The sequence below is a fragment of the Pecten maximus genome, chromosome 1 (assembly GCF_902652985.1).
Source record: "Pecten maximus chromosome 1, xPecMax1.1, whole genome shotgun sequence".
NCBI lineage: Eukaryota > Metazoa > Mollusca > Bivalvia > Pectinida > Pectinidae > Pecten > Pecten maximus.
Genome location: NC_047015.1, coordinates 41,026,108 through 41,039,717, shown reverse-complemented (window position 1 = coordinate 41,039,717; position 13,610 = coordinate 41,026,108). Strand labels below are relative to the sequence as shown.

Genomic DNA, 13,610 nt, shown 5'->3' with positions numbered 1-13,610 from the left:
GGCAGCAGGTACAATTCTTACGCCCTACCTGCAGGGCAGTTAATTGATGTCATTGGTGTTAAAACAAATAAAAATAATGCAGGTGATTACATGCGTTTTCCTAAAATATTAACAAAAATCAATGTGCAGAATATTGTGATCATGTGCTGTATGTATTCATTAACCTTATTGATATATATAGTTACAGGCTTGGAATGTTTACAATTCTACAATATTATAATGTTTACAATTCTACAATATTAGAATGTTTACAATTCCACAGTATTAGAATGTTTACAATTCCACAATATTAGAATGTTTACAATTCTACAATATTAGAATGTTTACAATTCTACAATATTAGAATGTTTACAATTCTACAATATTTGAATGTTTACAATATCACAATATTTGAATGTTTACAATGGGATTTAATTTTTGTTAAATTAACATTACATTGTATCTGACTGTAAAGTAAGAACATTTCTATGTATATATGTAGCTGTAATACATACAGTTGTGCTTTGACTTCATAATCTTCATATTGAATTACAGCATACTGAAAATTTATAAGTCTTTGTTTCTGGAATATTTTTGTGTTTTCATAAACATAAAATTTCCTGTCTTTTCTGTCTATTGTAACCATATGCCATTTAATGTCCTAAGAGCCAGCTACTTTTAGGAAAATTTAATCAAAATTGCACTTATGTAGACTACCATAATGTTAGTGTGAGTGTGAGGTTGTTTTTAATGGTACTTAGTGATAAATGCATTCCACCAAATAGGACGATAATTCAAGATAAAGCCGTATGCATTTCTATCAAAATGCCTGGGTATTTGGTTTACTTTTCACCGAGCCTCCTATGTTGAATAAATTAGTATACTACATCGTTCATGCATGACAAAAAATTCATAAATTTACATTTGATGAGTCAGGTCTGTAGGGATACAATGGATGATTATTAGCATTAACCAGGAGGTGTTTGGATCTTTGGACATGCTCATACAAAATATTACTTCCTCTTTCCTTGTATTAAAGTGACAAAAGTGCATTAGGGAAACACATATGTCATGTCTGTGTTTACATGATGTCTGGCACATTGACTAAATTTGAATAATAGCTTGTTTATCCGCAATTTTGTCTGAAAGAATTACTCAGAAAGATCTGTTTTTATTACATATTCACCAAACAGTTTGAGAAATATAAGCCTTAAAATTAACTCCAAGATCTAATTTGTTGCATACATGTTTATTCACAACAGAGCATGATCTATTTGTATTCACAACAGTATGAGGGGAAAAATAGTTCCAATCTGTGTTTTATGTATTTTCAGAAGTCAACATATCCAGGGAAGAACTACCAGACTGCATGTAACAGTGAAGGAACTGGGAAGTTTGTGTTCAACAAAGGTCATAGGCCAAATGGCAGTGACCCAGCAAAATCAAAAATGGCAGCTTCACATTTTCAGGAATTTCCATCATATCCATTTGAAAGAAGTAAAATATCACCAAATAGTGCTCAAGGATACATGAATTTTCATGGACATCAGCAACTCAATGGTCATCTTCCGACAGGAACTGGTTTCCATGGAAACATGTTTTCAGATAAGGCTGAATTGGGGTCAAGGTCAACAATTATAGACCCAAAGAAGGTCATGACCCCAAATGGTTTAGATAAAAAAATGCCTCCCTATCCTGGACAGATGCCTTTCAAAAACTCATCAGACTTTTCATTTAGTACTAAGCAACATTCAACAAATAGGCCAATAGAAGACCTTTACAAGAAATCACAAATGAATTCTCCTGATATAGATAGCCATAATAAACGGCTCAATCATGGAATGGGATTTCCAAGCCCTTTTTATCCTACTCCTCCCTATATGGACCCATTCCTAATGAAAAGCTATGATGGAGATTTTATGAATAGTGAAGTGAATAATGGTATTATTAAAGCTGAAAATAATCCTAGCGAGCCTAAACCCAAGAAAAGAAAGAAGAAATTAGTGGATGGTGAAAATATCGGATTAGTCCCAAAGAAAAAGAAGCCAAAAGAAATGAAAAAGGAAAAGTTAGCTCCTCCGCAACTACCGTCCATTGAGCACTGTCTTGGAGCAGAATTGGGAGTCGGTGAACAGTCTCGCAATACTGAAGGCCTCAGTCCAGAGATAGATGATCCCGGAAATCTCAAAACATCACAGAAAAGTGTTGATACAAGATTATATCAGCAAACTCAAGTCATTGATAGTAAACTGCTGAACTATGCCAGTTCTAATAACATTTTTCAAAACAGTTCAAGGGGAGAAAATCGTACATCTCTATCCGGAAGTTATGATCCTATGAAATTCATTGAATCAATGAAAAATGATGAGAACTCCAAGACACCAGATGATGGAAGAACTACTCCCTGTTGTAATAACTGTGAGAAGCTGGGGATGCGGTATTCCCCATTGTGTAGCAATAAGTTAAGGACTTTGTCTCCTGAGTTGTCTTCATCAGTTGATGGTCGGGAAAGTAGTGGCGGGACAGAGACCCGCCAGCCTGTACCAATGTCCCGTCTGTCCCCAAGCTGTACCGTCACTAGTAGTTGTGTAAGCAGTGTCTCCTCACTGTCCCAGGGTAGTACCAGATCAAAACTTCCATCACCTTCAGCTGTTGATTGGAAAAGACCAGAACAAACATTTCAGTGTCAAGACCTAAAATACTCACATCTAGACCAACAAAGTGTTATAGCTGAGGGAAAATGTGTAGTTTCTGATGTAAAAGGTCAGTTTTCTACAACTGATCAAAAATTACTTTCTCGAACGATGGGTGTCTCTGACAACATAGAACAAAATGTAAATAAGAAGGAAGATTTAGGCTATAAAGACAGTAAAATGGAATTAGGTGGGCTGGATGTTCTGGCCCGGGAAGCAGAGAAGGAGAACTGTTTGAACAGCAGTCGTATAAATGGTGTTTCTGATGTACGGACTAATTGTGAGGATGGTAGTATGCCGTCATTAGATGGTGTGAAGATGAATCAGCTCTCCTGGGCAGCTGACCAGGTACAGAAACTGAAGGACACTGTGCTTGGGGCCAATGAGGAAGAGGAAGATGACCTGATGGAGAGGCTGAAGAAAAATATAAAGATTGCCATTCCAAAGTGTGGCTGTAAAGGTCCTGACTGTAAGTACATGATACTTTTGCGATGAGACATCAATATGATGAAAATTTATTGTTATTATGTGATAAGGTATTGCTGTGGTGATGATGTATTGCTATAGTGATGACTATTAATTGCTTTAATGATGAATTGCTGATTCGCTATAGCGTTGACATTACTATGATGTTAACATGTTGCTATGGTGATTAGACATTGCTATATTGATAAGAAGTTGCTATTAAGATGACAGATTAAGATGTTGGTGAGATATTGCTCTAGTGATGCCACTTGGTATGGAGATGACATATAAGTTCTCTTCTGTTATAGATGTCCCTAATGAGGAGGAAGAGGGGCCGTACTACACACAGCTAGGATCTGGCCGCAGTATACAGGCTATCAGAGAAATGATGGAGAAAAGGTGAGTCAGTCAGAAGTGAGACAGTTTGTCGTCTACTAAACTGTTAAAGGAAGAAACAATTTTTACACTGTATGACTTCCATATATACTGTACTTTGGGATCTTAGTATTTCATGATAGAAATGATAAAACTGGTTACAAGATAAAAAAATTACAAGAAGTAAATGACATTGTTTTTTTTTTCAGAACTGGAGTTAGTGGTAAAGCCATCAGGATGGAGAAGATTCGCTACACTGGTCGCGAAGGCAAGAGTACACAAGGTTGTCCAATAGCTAAATGGGTAGGTACAAGTGGATCAAAGCTTTCCAATGACCCTCTTTTAAATGGTTAATATTTTCATTGATAATTAAATATTAGCAGACTTATGGGATCATTGTATCTAAGTTGCATCAGATTAAAGGTTGAATGTTAGTTAGCAATACATTTGTCCAAGCCACATGTATTTAATCTAGATTACATTGTTTTTGTTAGATTATCCGCCGCTCTAGTAAGGAGGAGAAATATTTGTGTGTGGTTAGACATAGGATGGGCCACTTCTGTGAATCAGCCTGCATTGTAATCGTGATAGTAGCCTGGGAGGGTATTCCTTCCGAGATGGCCGACAACACGTACAACTACCTCACTTCCTCCCTCACCAAATACGGCTTTGAAACAGAGCGTCGATGCGGCACCAATGACAGGTGAGTGTTACAACAGTTAACTGTTTTACTGTACTTTGCTATGTTATGATATATGTACTTATATTTCCTCGTTTTTACATGTTTCCTCGTTTTTACAGCCCGGCATATATTGTTACACATGTTGTCCTGTCCTGTACATGTCCTGTCCTGAATCAGTGACATATATTGAGAACCTCTTAGAGGATCATATACATCCTAATATCTTAACATTAAATTCTACACCTGAACACGTTTTGGTGGTCATAGGTCAAGGTTCAAGGTTAAGTTGACCCCTTCTGTAAGGGAAATATCATTGCATAGGAGCATTCATGTCTTACATTAGTTTTTCAGAATGATACATGTGTTGATACTGGTATGTCTTTAACATTAAAATAACACCTGTATTTTAAGGTATTATCTACAGGATGGCAGGTAAAATTTCATGCATTCAGGCATATTGGTTTTACTGTTTTTCAACTAGGTGGTAAAGTGACCCATGTGTAGATTTTTTTTTAAGAAACACTGCAACATTTGTTTATCAAGTTTTTTTGTTCTTTAATTTCTCATTCACACCCTTACAGAAAGACGTGTGCGTGTCAGGGGATAAACCTCAGGCGAAGGGGAGCCTCATTCTCGTTTGGGTGCTCCTGGAGTATGTACTTTAACGGGTGTAAATTTGCAAGAAGTCGAGAAGCAAGAAAATTCAAACTTAAAGACACATCACAGGTAGAGTTTTATATTATTACATTGTTATTACAGATATTTCATTTTACATTAATTATTGACAGATCATCATAACTGATATTTCATTTTATCTTAATTATTGACAAATCATCGTTATTGATATTCAATTTTACCTGATTTAATTGGCAAGTTCTATTGATGTACCAGTTAAATTTGTTTTTCATAAGAAGTCCATGTATAATGTTTACGTGAATTATTTGAAATTGTAGGAGACTGAACTAGAGGATAAGCTACAGAAGCTTGCGACGGTTGTAGGGCCAGTTTATGAACAGGTTGCTCCAAGTGCTTATAGCAACCAGGTGAGTGGAAATGTTATCATTGGATTCATATAAATTCATGTTCACAACTGAATGATGGGAAATTTTGTCAATCCATGTTGGCAGGCAAGGTATTTTTTAAGGATGTTGAATTCACATTTTACATAAGTGTTAATGCAGATAGACTTTGCCTTTATCACAATCTGCATTGGATTTTATGTATGATGTTTTGATGAATACATTCTGTAGCCTTTAGACAAAAGGCCAGTGAAGCGTATGTTCACTGAGGCGTGAAGTTTTTGTTTACATATACTATAATATACGGAAGTCTTTTCATATACATACCAACTTAAAAAAAAGATTTTATAATAATTGTACATGATTCAAGTTTTATTTAAATTCTGAATTCTTTGCAATAACATAAATATAATAAAATGTTTCTTTTTTAATGTACAAAATATTTTCACCAGTCTATAATAATTCAAATATGTATTGGTTTGTTACAGATTCATTTTGAGAAGAGTGGCTCAGATTGTCGTCTAGGAAACGAGGAAGGTCGGCCATTCTCCGGGGTGACAGCGTGTGTAGACTTCTGTGCTCATGCCCATAAAGATCTCCACAACATGAACAATGGTAGCACAGTGGTGAGTTGTAGTGTTGATAATCCTTAAAGCATTGAATGATACTGATGTTCTGGTGAAAGAATTTATGGATCAAGTATGGGGGCCAGTGGCTCAATTTAAATTCTTATATTCTTAAACATCAACCATGAAAGGGGAAAGGTTGCATCCCGACTGAGCATACAGGATGCAAAATGTTTCTCTTGAAATTTTGATAACTGTTCAAATGCATTGTAAACCAGTAGTTTTATAATCGACAATGGGGTGACTACCGCAGTATATCTGCATGTAGTCTCGCTGCCATTAACTCATTTCAGACAAAAGTTTTATATCGTGCTACTAGAACAATTAGCACTTCACTGTGTCAGTAGTATGGTTGCTGTGTTTTTAGAAAAAATTGAAAATGTAGATTACATTTAACTTCACAAAAAATAATTTTTGTCGTATCTAACATTTTCACTTCTTCGTTTTGTAGGTTTTGACATTGACTAAGCATCGTGGTCTGGAAAAACCTGAAGATGAACAACTCCATGTGCTTCCCCTGTATGTCATGGATCTCGAGGATGAGCATGGAAGCCATGATGCACAGATGGAAAAGATCAAGAATGGCTCACTCGAGTGCTTACAGGTCTATCCCATGGAGATGAGAGTCCGTTCTACTCCACTAACACCAAGTCGTAAAAAGAAAGGAAAGAAAGACAAAAACAGCCCGGGGCCTGGACGAAAGAGGGGCCCAAAACCGGCTTTTGGCTCAAATTCAGTCACCCCTCAAGGTTCTGGTAGTAAAGATCCATCGTTAAATAACTCTCAGGAATCAAATCAATCTCTCTCAGATATGTACTTTAATTCACAAAATTCCCAATCTTCAGGGAATGGACCAACACCTAAACCTGGCTCGGTTCCAGGGGTGAAAGACGGGATTAAAGCACAAGGTCCTAATCCCAGGGATCTGCTGGCCAGTAAAAGCTTTATATCATATGAAGACATGATGTCCCTGTCATCTGAGCCAGGATTCGCCAATCTGTATGAATCTTTTTGGAGTTACTTTTACTCCTACGGTACATTCCCTCCTCCAAGTTTCCTCAACTCATGGAATATTAACAAAGACAAGCTTTCACAGTTTACCAACTCTTCATCCACTAATGCTCCAAGTATTGCTCAAAGTCACTGTGACCTCCAACCTCAACCAGGGCAGCAAAATGATCTCTCAAAATCTGGTTCTAGGCAAGAACTGGAGGCCTCATTCTGTGGTTTAAAGCAAGAAGGACAGGATAGTTCAGGTCAAAGGTCATGTCCATCAACACCATTGGCCAGGCAAGGTGCATCCCCTCTTGATTTATTGTCGGAAGCTGTTTCCACAAGAACAAAACAGTTTGAAGAAGATCCTCATAGGCATCCATCCATACAACGTCCAAACTCAACAGGCAGCTTTCCATCAAATCTACCTCACAATAATCAGTCTAAGGGGGATAACTCCATAACACCTCACAGCCAAAGTTTCCAGTCATTGCCTTATGCTAACCAACAACATTCCAATATGGCTGGAACTGGCCTGAATGTGCCTCCTCCCAACATGGCTGGAGTGCCAAATTCGGCTGGTTCATCAAATATGTTAGGGGGATTTCCCATGCAATTTCCAACTCAGGAAAACCCTGATAGCACTGTATTGGACCCCACTGTGGTTAAATGTGAAATGGAGTATAACGAAAATGCCTTTACAGATCCGTCAGTAGGGGGCGTTGCTATCGCCCTGTCACATGGTGCTGTGTTGTTTGAGGTGGCAAAGCGTGAACTTCATGCCACAACTGGACTTCGCAATCCAGATCGCTCTGCTCCTACCAGAATAAGTCTAGTCTTCTACCAGCACAAAAATCTAAACTATCCTCACCATGGTTTTTACGAGTATGAGCGGAAGATGGAGACAATGCGACAGAAGAGACTTGAAAAGTTAAAAGAGGAAGCTACTGGTATTCCTTCAGACATCCAAGATCTTCCCATAAAAAATGGCACAACTGCTGTCAATGGAAAGAAGAAGAAAGCGAAGAAGAGCGAGAAAGTGGACATAATGGAAACTTCTGCTGCTCAGTACAAATACATGTGGGAGGTACCCAATAGAATGTCAGAGTCACGCACCACAGACTCTGTGATAACACGGTGGATCGACCCTCAGCCCATGGTCACCGGACCATATCAACGCTGGGTATAAAATATCACGTTTTAGATATTTAGTATCTATTTTGTTGTGAAGGTTTAGGAATCTATAAATCACTGTTGTACTCAAGTTTATATAGTAACTGTAACCATCACTCGCCAATCAAAGTTAACTTGGGTTTCATGGACTTATATACAATATGCTTATTTTAAATTATTAACACTGCTCAAATTGTCTGGATTAGAATTTTGTTGAAGGATTATTTATATATCCATATTAATTTCAAACTCAATTAAATGTTTAGTGTGACTAGATTAGTGTAAGACTTGTTAATGTCTATGGAGTTTAAATTTAAGATATTTTGAAGAATGCATACATGTATTAAGTGTAGTAGCTTTGGTACCAATTAATTTATAGAGTATTCAAAGAATAGTACATATCGGTATAATCCTAATCAAGTAATACCAAGGAAGGGTTTTGTCTTGATATTGGTATTTGTTCTCAGTGGTAGATCTACATAAATTTTTATTCATGAATAGTAGCTACATAGACTATTTATGTAGATTTTTAAAGAGTAAACAATTCTAAGTTGTAGATTTTTAAAGAGTAAACAAATATAAGTCTTGCTAAAAATGTTAATGTTTGTATGTTAATTCTGGATTTTTAAAGCTTAATAACGTGACCAGATGATGATTTTCAAATTAATTATCAGGATGTATAACTTCCAATAGAATGCCAGGTATCTTAATTATAAGACAATACAGAATTACTGGCAGAATTACAAATCAGCAATTTTGCGATTTATTGAGGACCACAATGATGATTCAATTATTGTTCATTCAGAAGATCATGGTTTTGCTTCTTGGATTTGTACTGTACAAAATGATTACAGTATAAAATTGTGGGTGGGTGTAAGAAGGGACACGATATACAGTGTATAGATAGGGTTTTCCATAAGTTGAGAATAGTAGTTGTTTATATTGTACCAGGTAGAAGGTATACAAGTCAGTTGTATATAACCTTTATCATCAACTCCTTACCATAATGTGGCCAATTGGGTTGTAACTCATTTTTTTCAAAGTAGGAATGTTTTTTTCTTCTTTGCTGTCTCACAAAAAAGATCTTATATGAAATGTCTGTGAAAACATTCCTGCGAAGAAAAGTGCTAAATGTCACCATATGGATGGGTTCTCATTTTTAATAATTGATAAAAGTTCGATGTTAGTGCTGCTGTCACTGTGTTCTCACATACAGCATTCTGTATACAGAAACGGTTCTAATAGTTTTGTACAAGTGGCGACTCTCACTGTTTTACCATTCATTACTGTACTATGTGTTCATTAGGTATATCAAAATGTTAATCTCTCATTTTATATTGTTGTTTTAAACATATTTTTAGAAAAAAATATTTTCAAGTGATTTTTAAAACATTTATGAAAATCATATTTATGGGATGTATAGTGCAAAAGTTTTAAGATTTTTATTTCTTACGCTTCAACTGCATGTAGTAAAAAGAGTTAAACATTTAAAATTTGACAGATTTCAAAATTGTTGAAAACATCAGTCACCTGTAATTGTTTTATTGAAGAAGATTTTATCTCTTTTCTTGTTACTTAGATTTTTAAAGGCAGCACAGTTCAAAATCTTTTTTAACAAACGAACAAACTTTTATCATTAATATTTTTAGATTGAACATGCATGTATACTTGGATTTCACATTAGACAAGTTGTTTCGTTCATATGCACAATGTACTCCATCAACGAGAGATTTCGGTTGGGTTGGGATTTCTCCCCGATGTGACTGGTATGGTCTAGTTTACTGTGCTACTTGAACAGAATAAGTTCTATCTCATCTGTTGGAAAAGATATATTTACAATGTTTTAAAATGATATGTATGGTTTTATTTGACAACTTCAAAATCACACGAAATAAAGTTTTTTATGGCAGTCATATATGTGACTTACCAGGGATATGTAATTTAGTCGATTGTGAAAACTTGTAGAATAACAACCATATTGTGATCATGAGAAATAAAATTTTATGATTACTAATGTACCATTTTTAATTATATTTTAGGGGTGTTCCAAAGATATCTGTGTTGGATGAGTGGGAGGTAGTTTTTTCAGAGACCCCACCACTCATCATATATTTAAACAAATTTAGTATAAGAAATGCTAAAAAAATAGGATTTTACCGCCATGGCCACCAACCGTCAACCATGCCTCCCACTCCTCCCACATAGATACAGGTAACTCTGGAAAAAAATTTCCCAGTGAATTAATTTTTAATTTGCTCTAGAAAATTCATGTATCCTCATTTTCTATTTTTTAAAAAAAAATAATGTGAGTTAGGAAACCTTCAGAATTTTGGTACTATATTGATGTTGTAATGCACCTTTTTGTCGAAGTGCTAGTGAACATGTGAAAGGCCAATATTGTTTATAGTATGACTGAAATTCTCTTCAGCTTGATAGAAAATGAAAAAAGCTCTGCTTAATTCTTCATCTGTTTTGTAGCTCTTGTTCTGCTTATGAATTACTGTGAATTATTTAATTCTCACAATTTCTCATTTTGGTGAAGATTTACGAGATATCTAGACATTTAATTTTGTGATCTAGCTTCTTTGAGAAAGAGCATAGAAGTGTAAACTTAATGATTTTCAGTAATTGTTTATCTGTTTTGTCTTGTTCTGCTTTTCTTTGTTGTTTTTGGTTTCACTCAGGGATGATATGAATCATGATAATTTTGTATGGTCATCTGAGCCTTGTGGCTTTCCATTCTGTGATGTTTCAACTTTTTTTATGAATATTTTTTTTCTTATTTTATTAGAATGAAAAACATGAATATGTTTATTTGTTTTTTGTTTTTCCCTTTTGGTTTAGCATTTTGTTACGTGCTGTAAATCTACAGTATGTTGATGCCTTTTTAAGGGAACCAAAAGCAGGCAGAATCCTGCAGTATTATTTGTTGAATGCATTAGGTATTAAATGCTCTTCATTATTTCTATTAGATTTTGTAGTTTACAGAATTAATTTCCAAAGTTGATATTGTTAAGTGTTAATTCTCACCATAGCAGGTAACCTTCAGGAAAACATACTCCAACTGATGTCAAATGTCCCAGATTGTCTCTAAGTAAGCGTAATCTGTATGTAATACAAGGTATATTCTCAATACAAAATTTTAAAAGATTTAAAAAAAATCTTTAATTTTAATTTAAATCTATCTAGAACATGTCTTATCTGTTTCAATCGAAAGTGTTCAAGAGAGATTTTTCTGAATATTTTATTTTTAGTTCCTTTGTTTCTTGTTCCAGCATTGTATTAATGATTAATCATTATTTTAATGGAAAGTGAATGAAAGATTGTTATTGTATAATAGACAGATTTAAGAGAAATGGACAGATAATTGTTGACATCCTATTTATGTCCAGAACAACTTGTTATTTTAACCATAATTTGGCCAGTATCATCTTGCATTTCAAGGTCAAAGTTCATGATTTCAATGTTATCATCCTGCATTTGTATCATGAGAAGGGCAGGTAACTCCTCGGCCCTAAGGCAGCAATTATATACCTTCAGATCATTTGTATTTTTGTACGGTCAATCTTTTTCAGGTTATATATTCCTGAAAACACTGTTACATCATCTTATACTTATTTAACATGTTAAATGTTATAACAAATAATTTATAATTTAAGGTAATTTGCAATGTGGTTTATTATAATTATACACCTGTAATTTGAGTGAATCAGACACTTGTATTATTAAAGTGCATGTATAGCTATATTTTAACAATGAGCTTATGTAAATGCTTTAAATTATTTAAGGTATACATAGATTATGATGATATTGTGCTTTTATACTGTCAGAGATGAAAGGTTCCAGGGTCAATTGGAGATTTTTTGTAATGGAATTATCTCCCTTTATCAAATAGAGGAATTTTCTTTGCTTGTGCAAAGATGTGGTATTCGTTGTAGTGAAAATCCTGTGTAAATATATTCACTGTATTGTACTGTAGAGGTCTACACCGAGCGAAATATCCTATTTGGATTTCGATTTTTAATATTCTAAAGAATTTCCTTAAAGTTGTGAACAATCGCATAAATATGAAGAATACATATCAAACAAATTTCACAATAACTTTGAGCCATTATAAGCGGAACTAAATTAACCATGGTACTGTATGTCTTTAAGTACAATGTTCGTGAACAAGTAACCAGGATGGAATAGAGCATTGCTACACAAAGGATTTTATGTTCAGTCAATGTCAGTCTGTATATATATTTATATGGTACATGTACTTTTGTTTTTTTGGTGAATGATTTATTTTGGATCCAATTTTGAAAGAAATGGCATATACATAGATTAAATTGATTATCCAGTCCTTGTTCTTCCTACAGGTATATCAATATATTTGTCAAATATTGGTCTCCTCTATTATAAAATGCACATTAAAAAGGAAAAGCAGAAATACTGATGGTGTACCTTTGGTAGAGGGGTGGCTATATTCCCATGTTGTATCCTAGTGTTATTTAGATATATAGAAGGAATGTTAGGCCACTAGTAAATTGATGTGATTTATATACAACACTTATCATAATTTGTTTCATAGAAAAATAAATGTGGACTGTCTTATTTTGTTTTATTATGACAAAATGCATAGCCATATAGATTCTGTTCTTCGTATATTGGAGGCTAATTGTGGAATTTTACCAAATGCGATTATTTGGTATAGGTATATACATATATTACTGTACGTATTTGATCAATGATTACATTGCGTAAATATATTAAAATCTATTCTTAATCTGATCCTGTGTTTTTTGGTTTTTAGCTCACCTGCCCAAAGGGCAAGTGAGCTTATGCGTGGTGCGGTGTCCGTCGTCCGTCTGTCTGTCCGGCCGGCGTCAATTTTTAGGTCATCTGACCCAAAGGGTCAGGATGACCTATAGTCATCCTGCTTCGTCCGTCGTCGTCCGTCGTCGTCCGCCGTGCGCCGTCCGTAAACTTTTTCTTTCAAAACGCTACTCCTCCTTAACGCTTGGGTGGATTACTTCCAAATTTGGTTTGAAGCATCATTGGGGGAGGGCAATCATATTTTATATAAATGAGGCTGGTCTGACCCCTGGGGCCAGAAGGGCGGGGCGCCGAAAAGGGAACTTAGGTGAATATTGCTATAAAATCCTACTCCTCCTTTACCCTTGGGTGGATTACAACTAAATTTGGTGAAACATCATTGGGGGAGGGCGGTCATATTTTTAGCCCACCATCATCAGATGGTGGGCTATTCAAATCGCCCTGCGTCCGTGGTCCGTCGTCCGTCCGTCCCTCCGTCCGTCCGTCCGTCCGTAAACAATTCTTGTTATCGCTATTTCTCAGAAAGTACTGAAGGGATCTTTCTCAAATTTCATATGTAAGTTCCCCTTGGTGCCTAGTTATGCATATCGCATTTTGAGACCTATCTGAAAACAACATGGCCGACAGGCAGCCATCTTGGATTTTGACAATTGAAGTTTGTTATCGCTATTTCTCAGAAAGTACTGAAGGGATCTTTCTCAAATTTCCTATGTAGGTTCCCCTTGGTGCCAAGTTATGCATATTGCATTTTGAGACCAATCAGAAAACAACATGGCCGACAGGCAGC

General features: G+C 35.5%; 1 protein-coding gene across 1 annotated transcript in view; it reads left to right on the top strand.

Annotated features, from left to right (window-relative positions):
• LOC117333895 (methylcytosine dioxygenase tet3-A-like) overlaps positions 1-12,778 on the top strand; it is a 38,371-nt gene extending 25,593 nt beyond the window's left edge. The window contains exons 3-10 of the mRNA XM_033893316.1: positions 1,314-3,141; positions 3,446-3,536; positions 3,722-3,815; positions 4,007-4,215; positions 4,776-4,920; positions 5,148-5,237; positions 5,702-5,839; positions 6,291-12,778. Coding sequence (XP_033749207.1) covers positions 1,314-3,141; positions 3,446-3,536; positions 3,722-3,815; positions 4,007-4,215; positions 4,776-4,920; positions 5,148-5,237; positions 5,702-5,839; positions 6,291-8,021 — 4,326 coding nt within the window. The 3' untranslated portion in view covers positions 8,022-12,778. The remainder of the gene's footprint in view (positions 1-1,313; positions 3,142-3,445; positions 3,537-3,721; positions 3,816-4,006; positions 4,216-4,775; positions 4,921-5,147; positions 5,238-5,701; positions 5,840-6,290) is intronic.
• The last annotated feature ends 832 nt before the right edge of the window (positions 12,779-13,610 follow it).